Source organism: Microplitis demolitor, chromosome 3 (genome assembly GCF_026212275.2).
Source record: "Microplitis demolitor isolate Queensland-Clemson2020A chromosome 3, iyMicDemo2.1a, whole genome shotgun sequence".
NCBI lineage: Eukaryota > Metazoa > Arthropoda > Insecta > Hymenoptera > Braconidae > Microplitis > Microplitis demolitor.
The window spans coordinates 15,731,393-15,752,624 of record NC_068547.1 but is presented as its reverse complement, the minus strand read 5'-3'; the positions used below and the strand labels follow the sequence as shown (position 1 = coordinate 15,752,624).

At 33.9% G+C, this 21,232-nt stretch overlaps 3 protein-coding genes across 3 annotated transcripts; 2 read left to right on the top strand and 1 right to left on the bottom strand.

Annotated features, from left to right (window-relative positions):
• Positions 1-14,026: 14,026 nt before the first annotated feature.
• On the bottom strand, positions 14,027-14,997 carry LOC128667452 (zinc finger MYM-type protein 5-like). The gene is made up of 2 exons (XM_053737410.1): positions 14,821-14,997; positions 14,027-14,608 (listed from the first exon to the last, which is right to left on the bottom strand). Exons 1-2 carry the CDS (start codon positions 14,995-14,997, stop codon positions 14,027-14,029), a joined length of 759 nt encoding a protein of 252 aa, XP_053593385.1.
• A 1,315-nt stretch (positions 14,998-16,312) lies between these two features.
• LOC128667451 (E3 SUMO-protein ligase ZBED1-like) lies at positions 16,313-16,765 on the top strand. Its single transcript, XM_053737409.1, has one exon. The coding sequence runs from the start codon at positions 16,313-16,315 to the stop codon at positions 16,763-16,765; it is 453 nt and encodes a 150-aa protein (XP_053593384.1).
• A 108-nt stretch (positions 16,766-16,873) lies between these two features.
• LOC128667450 (zinc finger BED domain-containing protein 4-like) lies at positions 16,874-17,827 on the top strand. The gene has a single exon (XM_053737408.1). The coding sequence runs from the start codon at positions 16,976-16,978 to the stop codon at positions 17,825-17,827; it is 852 nt and encodes a 283-aa protein (XP_053593383.1). The 5' UTR covers positions 16,874-16,975.
• Positions 17,828-21,232: the final 3,405 nt, after the last annotated feature.

The following is a 21,232-nucleotide window of genomic DNA, read 5'->3' as shown; positions in this document are numbered from 1 at the left end:
ATCTCTTCGAACGAAACTGTCAATATAATTACGATCGAGCTTCGCCCGCCTTCGGCAGGCTCGCTTGATCTTACTATTATGTATGGGGTCATATATAATTACATATGAACCCATATATAATCATGCATGATTATATATAACTTTATATATGATTATATATAATCAATATAATCATATATGATCATATATATAATTAGACAAAAACTTTTTTAATCGGGTTTACACTGGTTACCCTGCTTTCATGCCGATATTATTCCGCTTTTGCACTGATTTAACACCGGTATTTTGAAACCGCGGAATTACGCCTCCTACACCGGTGTAATTTCATTTAACATCCGATGGCATTAAAATGACTCCATTTTAAAACTGCTCTTTTTACAGTGTCACTTTAAGGATATGACACAAGATACCTTTTTTGTAGAGAATTTAATTTCCTACAAAATTGTTGAATTAAAAAATTGGAAAAAACTCTTTGACATAGTTATTTAAGAAATAGAAAAACCAAATTTTTTACAATAGAGTTTTCAATTGGGAAAGGGACCCCCCCCCCGGGCGCTACCTCAATTTTTGATACAGAGCTGAAATTTTAGGAAGATTTTTTTTAACTTCCCGCTTAGAAAATCGATGATTTTCAAAAATTTCGGGAAGTTATTGTTTTCGCCCCGATTTTCGAAAATCGAGTTTTCATCAGATGTCGACGTTTTGAGGTCCTAGGAAGCTATTCTGACTATTTTCAGAATGATGTCCGTGTGGGTCCGTGTCCGTGCCCGTGTCCGTGTGTGTGTGTGTAAATGGTCTATAACTTTTTAACTAATGAATCGATTCGGATGTTTAAGGCGGCAATTGAAAGAGCTTCTTGGCCGTCAACTTTCCTAAAATTTCAGATTGTTTGATCAGTAGACTCGAAAGTATTGGCGTATTTTTCATTGATTTCTCAGAAACGAATTGAACGATCGACGCCGAAATCAAATCAGCTCTAGGACTCAATAAAATGCATCGAATACTGCCTTAATCATCTCAATCGGTTAATTTGTTCGAAAGATATCGTTAGAGAAAAAAATGATAGAAAACGTTTTTTTTTTTTTCAAATATCTTCAAGACGGCTGAATCAATCGCTTTCAAATTCTAATTAGCTCTAGAATTCAATAAATTTGCCTATTGCCACCTCAAACGTCAAAATCGGTTAATTAGTTCAAAAGATGTCAGCGTTGAAAAATTAAAAAAATAACATTTTATGTTATTTTTTCGAGATAAATCAAAATGTACTGTACTAAAATGTGTCTAAAATCTTATAAACTTTTCGTCTTTATGATCTCTTTCGATCATCATATAATGCCATCAAATTTGTTCTTTAATTTAAACCATATTATCAACGAAAAAATCGAAAAAATACAGTATTTAATCATTTTCTCAGATATTTTATATATTATTGCTTTGACCCAAGCCAAAACTCATTCCAATCTTGATTTTGATCACTGACATTGATTTCTGCCTCAATACATTTAGTTTATTAAACATAATCGGAAATTAAAATTTACAAACCTCTTGTTCATTAATGATTTTCGATTCTTAAACTTTTAAATTTTAGCATAAAGCATAACTTGTTAGAGTTTGAAAAGTTCATAAAAAAACAATCGCATGCAATAAGATTTTCGAACTCGAAAGTATAGTCATATTAATATTTTCGATTTCCTTAAGCTCGAAAACAGCGGGAAGTTTTGGGACTGGCCCGCAGGGCCAACCGACGCCCGGATTTTTTTCATTAATGCCGAGTAAAATCCTGGCTAATGAAGATGAGTTCAGTGTCAAAGACTAGCTCAGTGTTCCTAGCTAGCTGATTCAGCTAATAACGAGATCACCGTTAGCTAATTTTCTTTTCAAGAACATTTTTAGCTCATCAATATCTCGTGAGTGAACAATATTTGGGGCATTCCACGCCAAATCGGACGGTTTCAAAAATTGATTTTTCCGATTTTCTTAATTTTTTGGTATTTTTGAGTACCCCTCAAAAGAGGCTTCCTGGTAAATTTTCAGATTTTTTTGATCAATGATTCAAAAAATATCGAATTTTAGAAAAAACCGCTCTTTTTATGGTTTTTTGATCATAACTTTTGTAATAGTAGTCGAAATTCAATGTTTTTTGTTTCAAAATTTTCGTTTTTAGATGGTATTTACAGCAAAAAACACAAAACAAATATACGGAATGTTTTTAATCGAAATTTTTGAATTTTAATTTTACAACTGCGTTTTTAAAAAAAGATGTATCTTTCAATTTTCTTGAACATTTTCCATCTTTAACTTCTATCCATTCTGCAACATTGAAGCACGGTTCGGCAGTGGGCCTTCCATGATTACTATTTTTTTTTCGATTTTTGAAAATTGAAATAATTTTTTTTTCGCTATAAATAATTATCAGTTCCGATTTTCGACACTGTATACTTGTTTTTATTGCTTATTATAAATTGATTTTAATATTTTTTTGTTCTGAATAGGGATTTAAAAGCAGTAAGTAAAAGTTGTTGCTATTTATGAGTAGTTATAATAAATGCTTTTATTTATTAAGAAAAAACTACCTCGAAGCAAAAGAAACATTAGATTTGCTATACAATACAGCTAAGACCATTATAGGAGCTCAAAAATTCCATATAATTATTCGAAAAAGCGCAAAGCATGAAATAATCATTAATATAAAATTTTCGAAAGAACACGGAAATAATTAAACACGTTTGTGATACAATTTCGTCGCTTTTTACGAAAGTTATGATCAAAAAACCATAAAAAGAGCCGTTTTTTCTAAAATTCGATATTTTTTGAACCATCGACCAAAAAAATCTCGAAAGTCACCAGGAAACCATTTATTATTTACAGATGGCGCTGTACAAGAATTAAATCTTGATTCACCATTGCCTCACAGCTGGCTCAAAATAATTGATTATAGATGGCGCTGTTTTCAAATAAAAAAATTACTCACTGTAAGCTCACTATAAATATCTGGCCATTATGTCCCCTTTAGCCAATACACGGCATCTCTATGACAGAAGCTATTGAGTACTCACCTTAAATCGCCTATCTTTAAGCCCTTCTTGCTTCTAACTTGCTTTCCCTCGGTGTGAGAGGGGGCTTAAGAGTCACGTGATCAGCAATAAGCGTGGCAACTTGCACGTCTCTCCTCATAGCGTTGAGTTTTCGCCATAGTGCAAACATGCAAAAACTTTATTATCCAAACTTAAGTTAAAATAGCGGAAAAATCTGCGAACATCGATCAAATTCAACCTACAAGGATCTTTTACAGTGTCCAGCCCTCAAGATGAGCGAAGGAAGTAATAGTTCTGGACACGATCTCAACAGTTTAAAATGTCCAAGTGATGACAATATTGACCCTCTACTCCCAGAAAAGAGGACTTTTACCGAACATGATCTGGAATTGGAAATCTTAAAAACTAAGGTAAATCTATTGACTGGCATACGAGCAGAGAAGTAGGTTAGATACAATTCAACCCTCAGGGAAATTATGGATTCACCAGGCTTCGTAGAGCTTAAGGTCAACAATGAGCTCTGCCGTGACCATATCCTGGCGGAGATTTCGAACAAGAACGTCCGAGTAGCCCTGAGAAAGATTCCCCCTAGCGCTGAATACCTGTTCGAGCAAGAGAAGTTAACAGCTCTTATTATGTCGCTAGGAGTTACTCAATCCTGGCTTAGCACACCAGTCTATGTTGCTCGCAGAGGAGCGACACAGAGGAAGGATTCCGCTCTACTCAACACACCCAAGAGGATCTCCCACACCACAGCTAGACCAGGTCAACAAGCTTAAGGTACCACAGAAACACGTCAATCTAATATCTGTTTTAGATCTAAGCCAAAGAAGGCCTTCTCAAAGACCAGAAGCTCGGATTCCTTTCGCAAGAGAGCCGAGAAATGACTATATGGCCTCAGCAGTCTTCTCGGGTGGCTAGCTAGCAAGATTCCTGGGAAAGTGGCAGGAACTGAAGGCCCCGCAGGTAGTTCTAAAGATAATTTCTGGTTGCCACATCCCCTTCAGAAGTAAGCCAAAGCTACTTACTGACTGGCGAGTTTCCAATCTCAAAATTACTGTATCAAGGGATACGTCAGAAGAGATCGACTCTCTCAAGGCTCAGGGTATACTGGAATACCTAAATAATCCGGGACCCAGCTTTTTATATCTCTAATGTTCCTAGTGAAGAAATCCGACGGCTCCTGGAGACCGATTTTCGACCTGCGATATCTAAACAGACACGTAAAGAAACTGGAGTTCTTAACTTAATCTCCCATTGGCACATTCTAGACTTCCTCCAAGCAAGAGATTGGACAGTGAGAATAGGACAGTATTTTCATATCCCGATGATAGTCACATCGATGCTTCCTTCGACTCATTTACGGCAAGGAGCTATTACAGATAACGAGTTTCCCATTCAGCCTCTCATCTGCCCCTTACACCTTCATGAAAATAACGAACTGGATTGCGAAAATCCTTCGTTCACGAGGTATAAGAGTGGTTGTCTACTTGAACGATTTCCTGCTCGCATCACAAGACAGAAATCTATTGTTAAGGCAGATCAGGGATACAGCAACGCTACTGCAGAATCTGGACTGGCTATTAAACTACCAGAAGAGCGTCCTAGTTTCATGCTAGAAGGTGGAGTTCCTGTGGATGGTTTGGGACACCAAGCTGAACCGCATGAGCCTACCAGAGAAAAAAGTAGAGAAGATCCGAACTTTATCAAGAGGAATAAGGCAACAGCACAGCTGCCCACTGTGCCAGATGCAGCAGCTGCTAGGACCCCTGAATTTCGTGACCTTCATTACCTTCAGGGGAAGACTGCACTGCCGACAACTCCAGAGATTAAGTTCACAATTCAACCAAGACCGTCCACGGGAGAGACTTATGATCGACCAATCGATCATGGCAGAACTGAATTAATGAGAGGAGGCAGCAACTTTGTCATCTCCTTTGCACAAAAAACCGGTCTCAAACTTCCTAATGAACGATGCAGTGGATGCCGGTTGGGAGGCACAGCTGGATGGGACATTCATGTCCGGCATCTGTTCAAGAACCCAACAGTCTTAGCAGTTACAGGGATCGCACATTCTGGTACAGTCAGATAACCGCACAGTATTCACGTACATTGGAAAGGAGGGTGGCACGAAGTCTATGGAGATGCTGGACCTTATGTATTAGCTGCTTGCCCTGGTTGACAGGCACAGAATAACCCTGTCTGCATTTTACCTGCCCGGCAGGTACAATGGAATCGTTGACAGACTTTCAAGGAAAAGAAGGTTTCCAGAATAATACTTACTTCCCGCAGCTACAGACGAGATCTTCAGCAGGTGGGGCAAACCCGTGATAAATCTCGTTGCTTCAACCAGCTCGAAGGTGGTAGAGACTTCTGCATCTCTGTTTGGGTTTTTCCCCCTCCAAATCTCATTCCCCGAGTACTGGCCCACTTCAACAGTTCTTCTGGACCTGGTAACGGGTCAGACTCCATAGGAAGTCGAAAAATACACTACAAGTGTAGAGGATTGGGTGTGGGGACACCTGGTGAAGAACTGGTCCCAGAGACTCACAGAGCTCCTATTCACAGATGGCTCAACTGGCGTCAGCAGAACGAAGTCGATCCTGGTTCTCCCAAGGGCCACGAACTTGCCCAATTCATTGCTAGTCTACACGTCAAGGAGGGTCTGGATTACAGTACGATTTTAGTTCATAAATCTGCTGTATTCACCTTTTGCTCAGGAAGAGACTCCGAGACCCATTCCTCGAATTTCTTGGTTAGACGAGTGTAACGGGGTGGAATGCTCCTGCATTTTAATTTAAATTTAATTTCGACTCGCGTCAAAAGATCCGCCCTCCTTCTTCAACAACTGTCAATATTGAAGAAAATACAGGTACTGATGCGCCGGGGTCGCTACGGCCGAGTTTTCGACTTTTGGTTTTAGGAGTTAGCTAACCTGAATAGAGAGGTACGAGGCCCAGAGACGACGAGCTGTCGGTCTCTTGGCTCGCAGCAACTACCGTGGACAGACGTGCTCAACCACTAACACCTTGGTTTCCACTACTACTACTATCTACTACTACTACGACCCGTGCTGACATTCATATTCGTAAATGGGCCAAGAGCATATAAGCCGACTTTAGGTGGAAGCTTATTCTTATTTAATTAAGTTTTGTTTAAATTATATATATTAATAACTATTGTGGATTGGACCTGGTGGATTTGGAAAAGTTTGGAATGGACTGGTGGACTTGGAAGGAACTGGTTGGAGGTCTTTGGTCATGGAGGTAAAGGATCGGTGGAAAAAAGGACTGGTTTGGATTGGAGATTGTTGGAGTAAGTGAGTCGAGTCGTTTTGTTATTGTCGGGTTAAATATTTGATTTGTTAAATAGTATTTATTAATTGAAGAGTCGTTATAAATTAATTAATTTAGTAGAGTCAGTTATCTTTACCTAAGTCAGTCAATTTAGTCGAATCAGTTTCACCCGTCATTTATAATTATTGTTCATCGTTTCATTTATTATTTGTAAAGCGACTTCGTTTGAATAAATGCCATAGTTTTTATAGTTCGTATTAAAATATATGAATTACTTAAATTACTAACAACCTTCCTGATAAGTCAGGTATAAGATCTCTCTCTAATTTTAATACTGCGTGGTCTAGTACGGGATTATCTTCATCCTGAGATTCCACTGAGCATAGCTGGACAGGTACGTGAAACACCTTAAGTTTTACACATGTGTGGGTCCTTGTTTTATCAAAACCACAATCAATTGATAAAATAAGTGGCCCCATTACACAAATACTGACGGGTATTTCAGTCACAAAACCCGAAAGGGCCCATGCGCCAGTATGGGACGCCCAACTGCTTTTTGACTGACTTTCAACCTGTTCAAGAAAACTGATCCTTTTTGAAATATCAAGGAGGGCGGCGGCACTACTGCTTCTAGCGTCGGGTTGGAGGATCCATGACAACTCTGCTGAAATTCTCCAAGAATCACCTGGAAAATCCCAGGTCTCCGGATACTCAGGTAAGAAGTGAGGTGACACTTTATTTAAGCTCCCACACTCCTCAGGACTTTTCTCGCAAAGCTTCGCTTTGCGATAGAGGGCGTGGGTGCTAGCTCCGTTTAGTTGAAACCATAAAATTCGTTTAAGTATTACGGCTCGTCAATCCGTACGGTATTATCTCTATGTTAAATAATTTTTAAAGACGTATCTATGCCGAGAGAATTGTATTTTTGATTCCCGATAATAAAAATTGTTCAAGTTTCCTTTAAAACAAATTTAAATTTACTTGAGTTAAGCGATCGCTACCCCGATTCCTGGACATGGCGAACTAAAAGATCATTAAGAAAGCAAATTGCTAGGTCCTTCAACCTTCCGTAGCGTTACATTTTTGAACCGTACTTAACCAATTATGATAGGTTATGACAAAATTCCTTGAAATATCGACCATGAGGATAAATACAATAGCTAGATTTTAGAAAAACCTACTTAATAAAAATTGAATCATTTGTTCAAGAGATATCGTTAAGCCTTTGCGGCCACACCTCACCCAGGCCACATAACGGCCACACGGGGTAACTCCTTTTTTTTGAAAATTTTTTGACCAATTCATTTGAAAGGTATAAGACCTCTAATTCAACTTTCTTTAAGCCTGGGGTGACTAGTCACCCCATGTGGCCGTTAAGAGTTAACGAAAAAATTTTGAAAAGTGTTCTCGTCGAATTAAATAATAACGTTTAATTGATTATTCCCAAATTCTCAGCATCAGACACTTAAAAACTGCGTTGAGTGCCACCTCAAACATCAATATCGGTCTCTTAGTTCAAAAGATACCGACGATTAAATATTTAAATGATAACAATTGTTCTCATTTGTACTCGATAATTCACTATAATTTATCAAATATATCTAAAATTGAACCAAGTCTACCATCTTATCGTCTCTTTCAATCACTACAGATTGTATTGCAATCGTTTCGCTAAATTAAGTAATACTTTCGAAAAAATATAAGAAAAATCACTGTTTTTTACATTTTTCTCGGATATTTTATATAACGCTCTGATCTGATTCAAAAGCCATTTAGCATTCTATTTGAATCGCATTGATTGTTGTCCGAATCCATTGATTTCACTAAGCAAAATCGTCAATATAAATTAAAAAACTGCTTGTTAGAGCTCGAAGAGCTCAAAAATACGAATGGATTAAAAGATATCGTTGAGCTCTTCGAGCTCGTATATGTATTTTCAAAAAATTATTTTCGAGCTCCAAGAGCGAGAAGTTTCGGGGCTAGCCTGCAGGATTATTCTTGGAGCTTTTCAGAGCATTCACCTCAAGACGCACAGGTAAAAAATCATTTTTATTGATAAATTCAAATTGCACACTTTGAATGCCATGTAGAGAGGTAGTGCTTTATTTTTTAACGTTTTTTTTTTTACTTTAAATTCTTAATTTTATTTATAAGTATAACAAAAAAATTTGTAACTAGAATTTTAGTCATTTGTCACTAACATTATTAGAATTCGCCAAGAAATTTATAACGCAGTAAGTCAACAAAGTTGGAAACATGGAGAATACAGTAGACGTATATCTTCTGCCGTACTTAACGTGTGAATTATATTTAAAACAGATATTATGATTGAATTATAATTTTGTTCATTTTTAATTTATTCGTTATCATTTCACTTAATAGCACTTCTGACGGAAGAATGAAAAATATTTTGTTGTATATTTATTGATTCAATATGTTTCAAGTGAGTTCTTCAATTTATTTTTTTTTGATTTATTTTATTTTTATTCCATTGGAGGGCATGATTGAAATTGTGTGTATGTTTATGTATAAGGGGCACTTGAATTGTGAATGGATACAGACAGCGCAGTGTAGGTACGACGCTACAATTGGACTCGATTGTCGACGAAAACAAATAAGTCATTGATAGAAAAAGAAAAATAAGTTATGAAACAGATGACTGAAAAAGAAGGTTTATCTTGACACAATTGTAGACAGAAACAATTTTCTGGTAAAAAAAAAAAAAAAAAAAAAAAAAAAAAAAAATTTAAATAATACAGATGAACTTAGCGAGTCAGCAGTATATTCATTTATGACTTATTGATGGACGGAAAGAATTTTTTGATAAAAATTACTCTGTAATTTCGAGTAATCCTGGACCGTTGCAAAAAATTGGTATTTTTTGTTTTAAATTTAAATTTTTCCTTTAAATATTAACATTGCTAGCCTATGTTTTACTCTATTATTGAATAATTTTTTAAAGTCTTATATTTAATCGATTATTCATTTTACTCCATGCGATTAACTTTTACTCCCCAATATACCATTCTTTTAAACCCATTAATTTTTTGATGAAAAACTGCTTCTAACTCGAATAAATTTTCTTATTTATATGAAAGTAATTTTTACTATAAATTGCAGAGTAATATTTCAGTAGTCTCCGTTAATGTTCGGTTAATATCGGTTTCGATTAAATGTCTTTTATTTTGCTCGCGACAACTGATATGTTACGCACACAAACGTAAGTTTGGAAAAAAAGACAATCTCTGTATCTCTCTATAACTTAATATTTATTTTAAAATTAAAATAAAAATTTGTGTCTTTTCTTTTTCAACACAATACGAGTAATTTTTTTTTTTTTTATTCTTTTTCAAAATATTTATATTAATTCATATTCTAAGGTAATTAGATGGTTTTTTAATTTTTCATAGAAATTTCAGCCTATTCATTGTAATTTTTATTGTAAGTCAATATAAATTTTATATATTGAATCATCAACTTTTTATCATAACCGACAAGTAAAAATTGATCTAGAGAGAATTTATTTAATCAGCCGCTAGGTGTAATTTTTACTCGTAAGTATGAGTAAAAATTAATCTGATTGACTTTTACTCACTGAAAAAGTAAAAGTTCGTAATTCAAAAGTAAAAAGTCGTAATGGCCCAAGATTACTCGATTTATAGTAATTTTTAGAATAAATTACACGGCAATAGTCATATGAAAATTTTTTCCATGTGGTGATATTGACTCGCCAAATTCATCTGTATTATTTTAGAATTTTTATATTTTTTTATATTATATAAAAATTATATCTAATAAGAGGCAAAGAATACATTTTCAACTTCTTATTAAATTTTACTGAACAAGAAATCAACAAATATCAATTGTCGACTCAAATTGAACAAAAATAAATCAAGATTTTATGTGCCGCTCGGGTACTTGGTCATTATTTTTATTTCAAAAATTTTTACTACGGTAGATGCATACTTGGTGCACTTTTTACAGATGAAATCGGTTTTTTGGCTGATTTCACTGTTTTTTGTATAAAAAAAAAAAGAAAAGATAAAATCTAAATCCATGTAATATAATAACCTCGTAAACATGTATTGTTCTATGTCTATATTTTACCGTTATAAATCGTTAATGAATTTGTCAGGAATTTTTAATCTTAATTTACTTACTCAGAGCTGTGAAGTTTAAAAAGAATCACTCTACACATAAAATGAATGGAATGATTCAGAGGAAATTACTTAATTAACATTGAAATGAAAATGAATTCAACAGCTTGTAGAGATAAATAAATTAGTCATAAATAAAACTTATGTTTTATTACAATTAAAATAGAATCTAGATCAAAGAAAGTAAGAGAAAATCAAATTAAACTCAACTGACAATTAAAATATATAGTATCTTATCAAATTTTTATTGAAAGGCTGTATTGATATTTTTGTAAAAATTATGCATTCAGAATTTATTTACATTTATTAATATATTTATTAAAATCACCATAAACGGAGAGAAAAACATGGGAATTTTTTCCATTTTGCTTAGAAGAAATTCCTATGTTGACATAAAAAATTTTGCTTTATCAACATGGGAAATTTTACTAGGGAAAAAGGAGAATGTAACGATATTTTATGGAAATATTGTGACGAGTACGCGATATTTTTAAGTTTTAGAATTAAGTTAAAAAAAAAAAAAAAAAAAGGTGCGGGGCACCAGAAAATAAATAATATACGGCCCTGGGAGCAAGCACCGGAGAGCCTACGATGGCCTTGACGAGTCGTGGTAGGAGGGGAGGGTTAGTTCACCGACCGCCGCTAGAGCGCGTCGTCCCTTGCGGTATGGTCCCCAAGTAGAACGGATTGCTGAGGATTTATAAGCCGTTCGACGGGACTGCGAAGGCAATCAGTCTCATTCCGAGATTTATCCGACAAGCATCTTGGCATACCGAGGTACGAAAACCGGAGCAAGTGGACGACTAATTTGAAAAGGTATTTCCATTTATTTTAGTCTACTCTTGTAAAACAATTCATTCCATTTTATAACGTCGATTCGCATGATTTAGAATAAAATTATGTTGCTGGTATCTCCGGCGAAATAATTTTCTAAGTCCCGTTTAAAAATATAAATATTCAATCTAGTACTCCGGGTTGAATTATTTATTTCGCGACGATAAAGTTTAGGTGACCGTCGGATTGATTGGATTTCCGACTCCGGCGATCACAGCACGCGGTATCTGGCAAACAACTAGGCGCGGGTGTGTCGTGGAGCTGGTGTCCCGGCTTTGCACACCCAAGGAGAGGACGCTGAATGAGGATTTCCGCGTTCGCGATCCTCTGATTTGTTTTACGTAGAGCTTCTCTCTACGGTAGAGGGAGTGGGTATCAGTCCGCATTCAAGTACTTGGCTACCGCAAGCCTATCCATAAACCGACCGCGACTCGTCATACCGTTTATTTAGATAAAAAGTGATTATTAAAGTATGTTTATGAACCTTTACTGTAAATTTAAAAGTTTATGAAATAAAGATTAAAACAAGTCCGTAAATAAATTTGAAGTTATTTGTTGTTGCGCGATCCCCCACTTAACCCTGGGCACCGACGAGCTAACGAGCCCGGGGAAGCCACGATATTGAAAGTCGTGGCGAGGATTCTGATCCTTCCGTAACGTTACAATATTATCCACAAATTATAGAGATATCTTCCATATCACCATTGGAAAAATTTCCATGTAGGCATGTAGAAATTCCCTTTTTAACATTGCTGAATTTCTATATTGGCATGGGTATTTAAACTATGTCAGCATATAAATTTTTCCCATGTTACCACAGTATTTTCTTCTATATTGACATAGGGATTTTTCCTAGTTTAACAAGGAAAAGGTTCCTCTGTCAACATAGTAAATATTCCTACGTTAACGTTATAAAAATACTCATATTGACATAGGAAAAGTTTTTATGTCAACATAGAAAAAAATGCTATGTTGCATGGGAAAATTCCACAAGAAGCTAAAACTAACTAAACGCCAAATATCTTGGTCATTATTTTCATTTAGGCTTTAAAGCGATGAAATGAATGTGTGAAGGTTTTAAGATTTCCGAAAATAGAGTTTCAAAGTTTTCAAAGAAATTTTGTGTACTTTAAGTAAAATTTTTTTGTAGCACCTACCAATGAACACATGTTTTTATAAATTCAATTAATACAAACGTTTGCGTAAAAGTCAATTACATCGTAATTTCGACTGTATATAATCATCAATTTAATTAGTTAATTCAGATTTATTCAAAAAATTACGTAAAAAAAATATCAGTTTACAAATATTTTATTTTTGCATATATGGGAATTTCTACTCTTTTAACATGTGTAACGTTACGGAAGGTTTTAAAGTTCTCACGATGTTTATTCGCTATCGTTTTCCCTACTCTTTAGCTCGTCGGAAACCCAGGGTCAGGTTAAAGATCTCGTAACTCAGATAATTAATAAAATTTGTTTGTTCGACTTGAAATACCTTTTTTATTTAATAATATGTAAAAATAATAACAATATAAATTATAAGAGAAAAATATAATATAAACCAAGATACATCGTTACAATATTCTTATTTAAGTGTGACAAGCCGCGAATTCTTAATTTTACTCCTAACTGGGATTCGCGTCGCGACCGCGGAGACTCGACTTCTTTTCACCCCACGCTCTATCTAGCAAGTACCCCGGACCCTCTATCAGTAGGGAGAAGCCCTACTGCAAATTATAAAGACACCGGCCCAGAAGCTACGCCTCAGGAACCCGTCGTGTCTTCCCCTAGAGTACACGAAACAGGTAAAACCTTATTCCACGTGTAATCTGCCTAGTGGTTCGGCCAAAAAAATCAATCTATCTCGGCAATATTAATTCAGAGAACCTCTGAGTTAATATCCGACTATCCCCGATCAAATCTCAATTATATTTATTTAACAAGTTATGCTCATTACAATAGATGTAATTTAACCGTTTCGGCGCAAAAATAATACAGAAGAGTTTCCTCGATAACGTCCTCTGCTGAGAATAGTCCAGCTCGTGCGCACCGCTCGTACTGAACTCGTCTGCCGCATCCGTCACTTCGATCGGCTTATAAAACTTCTGAGCCTACTATCCCCCTTAGAAAATATTTTTAAATCATGCGCGCTCTAGCGGACGCCACCGCAAACATATTCCCCACTTTGCCTCTATCCCCTCCGCTCGGTCGCACTCTTCCCGTTGGACGCTCGGTCGCGCTTGTCACTCGCTTACTTTCTCTCTCGCACAGTAGTGGATTTAGGGTTGACGACGCCCTAGGCCCATGACGATATGGCGCCCTTTATTTCGTAACAGTGTGTGTGTGTGTGTGTGTGTGTGTGTATGTGTGTGTGTGAAATAATAATAAACCTCATAGGAGGCTTTATAACTTGCATTTGGTACAAATCCTAAGAATCGCACTACTATTTCTCCATTGTTACGTACATATCTAATAATAATAGTAAGCTGATCGACGTGGGCGATGTCAGGCGTAGAATCTACAATAATTCCAAAGTATTTAGCATTTTGCACTTCAGTAGAAATTTGTTTCAATACTTGATTATGTATTAACAATATAATTTCTTCATAGATTGTTTTTGATAAATATGATGTACTTCCACTTCCTGAATGCGCAAATGATTTCACGTGATCAGCTAAAAATGGATCAAATTCAGCAAGAAGCTACACTGTTCCTAAAAAATTACCGTTATGAGGATTCCCCAATTGTTCCGAATGTCCTCGGAATGGCAGTCCTCTTATTGATAGCGATTTGACGATTGCAACTACCCGATGTAAAATTTTTTTCCAATACGAAATTTCATGAGAGTTTTCATGACCTTCAACACGGGCTTTTGAATTTTTCCAATCACGAAAACCTTCGCCAGTAAAAGCATTTGTCTCATTATTATTGCCAAACAAAAGACATGGGGCACAAAATACCGATACTTTAGTTTCTGAATAAATTAACCACGCACGAGGTTTAACTTCACCATTTTTCATAATTCTTTTAAATAATTTTGTTGAACAAAATCGTGTTTTATCGCTATAAACATTCCTTGACTTTTCAAAATCAGCATTAATATTTTGTGGTGTACCATTGACAGCTACAAAATCTCGTGTTACTTGATTAAATTCCCATAAATACGGGTCCGTGCGAATTGTATAATCTTTAGATCTAGTTAAATCGCTAGTCGGTAAATTTATTGATGGAGAATCAAACTGAATTCCTTGAGTCTCTTGTTGTACAGTTTCTTCTAATATCTGCTAGATTAAGAATTTAGTTTAAAATCGATTGTAAATTAATATATTCATGTAAATATTAGTTATAAATCCTATATAGAAACAGAATTTAAAATTTTAATTATTAACTAGAAATATATAGTTTTTAAATTTTAAATTTCTATTTAAGCAACCCTTGTGAATAATTTTTTTATACCATGAAATTAATTATCATTTAATAAAATTTTAATACTTACTGCAGATGAAAATGATGATTGTACTTTGTTTTCATTAGAATTTGATATATTTGAAGAGGACGTAGTCATGAAAGTAGATATTTTGGGAATTTTTTTCAACAAATCACCTCTTTGCTGATTCTTTTGCTGTTTTTTTACGATTCTCAGCACCACTAGCTTTTTTCGAAAAGAACTCATGTTTTCTTCTTAATAAGATATTAAGAATTCAATAATAGAATAGAATAAAATTAAACAACACAATAGAATGTCAAGATCTGCACTCACTAAGAACTTTGAAAAGACTGAACAAGACTAAAAATATCGCAGCTCAATACTCGATAAAAAAAATAAATAAAATGTTAAACGAAAACATTGTATAACATATCGTTGCTTGAACACTAGTCTTGGGTAGTTCGCGAACGACCTAGGTCGGAAGAGCGCTCCTTTAGGTGAACTATGCGAACTAGTTCGCCGATGATCTCGCTCTTAGTTCTTTTTATAATTTTTTTAGCGTCGGTTTTACCAGACACTGGCGCTATGTGACCAACCGAGTTATTTACTTTTTCTGTGCGCGCCTTGATATTTCGATATCGATTCTAAACAACTTCACATCCACATCTAATATATAACGGACTTTGAGTAAATTTTTTGAACTAACAAATAAATCTGATTTTATGGTAAGTTTAATTAAAATTAATATTTTACTCTTCTATTTCCATTAATTGTTATAAATAATTGTTATTATTATATATCACGTTAACTAGCGACATATAACCTATAAATTTCGGTTGTATTATTTTCATTGTTTTGATTCATTCAAAAAATATGAAAACTTTTTTAGTTAGTTTTCTTTTATATTATTTCATTTCAATTTCCATATCATCAAATAGTCTTCAATACTTAGTTTCATAAAAAAATAAACTTGGGTATTTTTGCAAAATAAAATCAATTTTTATTGAATAACATTTATTTAACTCATCTTAATTTTGATTATTCAATATGGTATTTCCGTAAGAAAATATCTAGTACTAATTATGCTTTATTTTCACTAATATCTATAAACATAATAAAAGTTCTATTAATTAAAATTATAATTCAATCAATAAAATTTATTTGTTTCAGATTGATTGTAATAATGACATCAAGAAGAAAACACAGTTTTTTATGGATGCATTTCACTGAAGAAACTGAGAGTAAGAAAGCAAAATGTAAATATTGTTCGTCGTATATTAGCTTTGCTGGTGGTTCAAATGGCAATCTTACCCGACATATGAAAACAAAGCATCCTACAATTCCTTTAGCTCCGGAACGGCAAGATTTTATAGATTTATCTGATTCAGATCCTCATCAAACAAGTCAAACTGCATCAAGGAATAGTAATTCTCAATCCTTAGCAATTTCATCATCGTCATCGATATCAGCAGTATCATCGCTTCAAAATTCAATAATTCAATATATTCATAAGAAACCACCCATTCGAAAAGTTAAAGAAATCGACCGACAAGTTGTCAAGATGATTGCTAAGGGACATCATGCTTTAAGAATAGTTGAAGAACCTGAAATGCGTAAACTAATTCAACTAGTTTCAAATTGTCCTGGGTATCAACTTCCCTCTAGAAAAACAGTATCAACTAATTTAATGTCTAATGTCCATCAAGAACTACAAAGCGAGGCTCGAATAAAGATTAAAGCTGCAGTTGCACTATCTCTGACTACTGATGGTTGGACGTCTAGTAATAATGAAAGCTATATAGCTGTAACAGCCCATTTTATAGATGATGAAACCAAGCTTTGTTCTATATTACTCACTTGTGAAGCATTTAATGATAGACATACAAGCGAGAATTTATGTGACTTTTTGAGGAATGTCATGATAGATTGGGATATTTTGCATAAAGTTACTGCTGTTGTTAGTGATAATGCATCGAACATCATAAATGCTGTTAAACTTGGAAAGTGGCGATGAATTGGTTGCTTCGCTCACACTTTAAATCTTATCGTCCAAACTGCTACTAAAGAAATATCTGATGTTTTAGTGCAAGTTAAAAGTATTGTTGAATATTTTAATCGAAGTACCCAAGGACAAAACAAATTAGCCACCACGCAAAAACAACTCAATTTACCCGTTCTAAAATTGAAACAAGATGTCCCAACTCGCTGGAACTCGACTTACGACATGCTTCAGCGAATAATACAGGTGAAGGATGCTGTGATTACTACGATTGCTCTATTACGTCCCGATTTAAATATAAAGCAAGAAGACTGGGAGGTCATAGAGGAAGTTTTACCTTTGCTTAAGCCATTTTATGAAGTAACAATTGAAATAAGTGCCGAAAAAAATGTAACCTTATCTAAAGTAATAGTATTTAACAATTTAATTCAAGATTTCTTGAGGAAATATTTTTCCCAGAATCAAAAAATTATTTCAGTGCAATCAGCCTTGAAGAAAGGTATGGAGACTCGATTTAAAGAGTTGGAAAATAATATTTTATATGCTGAGAGTACAATTTTGGATCCTAGATTCAAAGCAAGATCATTGAAAAATCAAGACTATCGTGAGCGCGCAATCGAAGGTCTTAAAAATAAAGTCGGTAAAACACCATTGCAGTCGTTGCAATATAATAATCGAGAAAATTCTTCTAACACCACAACTGCTCTTGTGCCGGTATCATCAGTAGATGAAAATGGAAATAAAAAAGATTGTGTGAGCATATGGGATGAATATGATAGTGAAATAAGTAGAATAACAAGACCTGAAAACAAAACTGTGGCTAGTATTCGTGAAATTGATAAGTATCTGAATGAGGAGTACTTGGATCGTAAGATGGATCCTCTGCAATGGTGGCACGAAAGACGTCATACATATCCTCACTTATATGCATATATTTTAAAAAGATTTTGTATCGTCGCAACATCTGTGCCTTGTGAACGAGTTTTCTCAGGGGCAGGACAAATTATTACTCAACGACGCAAATTATTGAAACCGAATAAAGTTTCGACACTCTTATTTTTACATAGTAATATGTAGAAAATAGTCTTTAAAGTTCCTAACATGTGATGGCTATCGTGATATTTTTAATCTGATACTATGAATACGACGGATTTTTATCTAATTATTAATATAAATTATTTAATTTATTCATTTTTACTTAAGAAAGAAATCTTATGTGATATAAAAAAATGTCAACTTTAATTGTAATGATTCGCACTTTTCAAGTACTGTAATATAATTACGCATTATACTAGGAATAAGACTAGCTGTTGACTAATGATTAACATAAATTATTTAATTTATTCATTTTTACTTAAGTAAAAGATCTTATGTGCCATAAAAAAATGTCAACATTGATTGTAATAATTTGCACTTTTTAAGTATTGTAATATAATTACGTACTATACTAGGAACGAGACTAGCTGTTGACTAATCATTAATATAAATTATTTAATTTTTTCATTCTTATTTAAATAAAAAATTTTATGTTCTATAAATAAACAGAACCTGCAATAATCATAAATATATTTTTTTCTCTATTTATTGTTTTTATTAAATTATTTAAAAAAAAAAGAACTAATGAACTAAAAGAACGAACTAGTTCGCCATTGGATTATGAACTAAATTGAGCGCTCTTAGTGGTGACCGATTAAGCCCAAGACTATTGAACACGTCGATGCCTGTAAACGAGAGCTGTCTAGCTCTAGTCTCGAGTTTCGGTGTCCGGTATCCTCCCAAAAGTAAACATATGAACAATAACGATGCGTCTACTTGAAGTTCGAAAAATTTAGATAGAACATGATGCTCGTAACTAACTTGAGTTATTGAGATTAACATTGAGAATTCTTAGCAATGTTGTTAGAAATGTAATTAATGTTATTAAAAATGGTTATAAAATTTTTTTTATTTAATCAATTTTCAAAGATCTTACACAGAAAGAAAGGATATCTTGGCGTAAGAAATTTTTTCTTGCCGCAAGAATATTTTTGGTATTGAATGAAAACGAAAATTTTCTTGGTTCAAGAGCAAAATTTTCTTAAATTTAGTCATCTTGGCATAAGATTTTTTTTTATTCAACCAATATAATATATGTTTCTTGAAGTAAAAAATATTTTCTTAAAGTGAGAAAAATAAATATTTTACCCCAATATATAATCAATTGTCCGAAAAGTAAAATATTCTTTCTTGAAGAATAATTTATTTTGAATCGAGATGATTTGTGACTCGAGTCAAGAATTAAAAGTACTCGATTCAATGGTAAGAAATGTCTTGGCTTAAGTATTTGTTGTGTTGCGGCAAGTAAGCGTAGACGTTTGAACCAACAGCAACTGCGCTCACGGCTCAACGCAAAAATTCTCTTGGGAAAGCTAACTATACTATACTAAAGTGGCGGTAGTTTAGACTCTACATTGTACAGTGTGCTAACTAGATATGGGTAAAGTGAACGAATGTTCAGGAAATGGTCGGGTAGCATAACTGGTAAAGCTCTCGCGTGATGCCGAATCGGTCTAGGTTCGATTCCTACTATGAGCAAACAATTTATTTTTCTCAATTCGTTCATAAGCCATTTAATCGAGAGAGTTTATTCCTTATCCTCTCTACTGCTATATTGCGGTGTTCTAAATATACGCATACACTTTCCTGCTCGACAATATTTAATATTTATATTAGGTTAGATTCACTGAAAAATATAGGTCGATATATTTTTTTAAGTAGAGTCATTTATTTTCTTGAATCGAGACTAGAATTTTTTTAAGTCAAGAAAAAAAATTATCAGTGGGAGAATTTTATGTCTTCCGTTAAGTAAATATTTGCATGATTCAAAAAAAGTTATTTTATTAAACTAAGATTATAATTTATTTAAATCATAATTAAAATTTTCTCATTACAATAGACCGTTGTCTTGAGTCGATAATGTAGTTTTCTCAAACTGAGAGTAAATGATCTTCTGTCACGCAAAAAACGTTCTTGGTTTAAGATGTTGATATATATTGTGACAATTTACTATACTCACCAACCAAGACAGAAAAGTATCTTGTTTTGATAGTTTTTTTTACTTGGTTAGAAACAAAATATATTTGACTTGAAATAAATATTCTTAAACCAAGATTATTTAACTTGAATTAAAATTTAATTATTCTTGATACAATATTTTTATAATATTAGTCGAAGAAAATGTTCTCGGATTAAAAAAACCTAATTACTCAGCCCAAGAATAACAAAATGAAGGCGAAAATTATCTTGGGCCAAGTCAACCTTTTTTTCTGTGTATAATTATTAAGAAATATCAAATTCTCAAGATTTATTGAACATAATAAAAAAACATTTTTTTTTTTTCATTTTTATATAGTAAAATATGTACATAAGGGTAAAAAGAAGAAATTGATAATTTTTTTTTTAATCTCGTTTGAAAATTGTGTGATTTTGCGCGTTTTGAAAATACCCTTTAAAAATCACGATAATTTCAAAATTTCTTGATGTAACTAAAAAATTCGAAAATCTCAAAAATATAAAAAATTACATTATTTTCGCTTATAATTTTATTCTTACTACTGCAATAGATTGAAAAAACATTTTGATCGATGAAGTTATCAATAAATTGAAATAAGCGAAGGGCGCGGGGGGGGGGGGAGTAAATATAATTGAGCATTATTAAAATTTTTTAACTTCCCGCTAAGAAAATCGACGATTTTCAAAAATTTCGGGAAGTTATTGTTTTCACTCCGATTTTCGAAAATCGAGTTTTCATCAGATGTCGACGTTTTGAGGTCCTAGGAAGCTATTCTGACTATTTTCAGAATGATGTCCGAGTGTGTGTATGTATGTGTGTGTGTCCGAGTGTGTGTGTGTGTGTGTGTGTGTGTGTGTGTGTGTGTGTGTGTATGTAAACTCTTTGTAACTTTTGAACTAATGAATCGATTTGGACGGTTAAGGTGGCAATCGAACGAGCTTGTTGGCCATCAACTTTCCTGAAAATTTCAAGATTATTTGATCGAATAGACTCGAAAATATTGGCGAATTACGAAAAAAAAAAAAATTTTTTTTAGTTTTTTATTGATTTCTCAAAAACGACTTATACGATCGGCTTCAAAATCTAATCAGCTCTAGTACTCAATAAAACGCGTCGATTGCTACCTCAAACATCAAAATCGGATAATTCGTTCGAGAGTTATCGCGGGAGAAAGAAATGGTGAAAAACGGTTTTTTTTAATATTTTCGAAACGACTGACGCGATCGATTTCAAATTTTAATCAGCTCTAGAACTCAATAAAACGCGCCGATTGCCACGTCAACTATCGATCGATTAGTTCAAAAGATATCGGCGTTGAAAAGTTAAAAAAATAACATTTTATGTTATTTTTTCCGGATAAATCATGATATAACGTAACAAAATGTGCCTGATATCATACCAACTCATCTTTTTTATGGTTTCTTTTGATC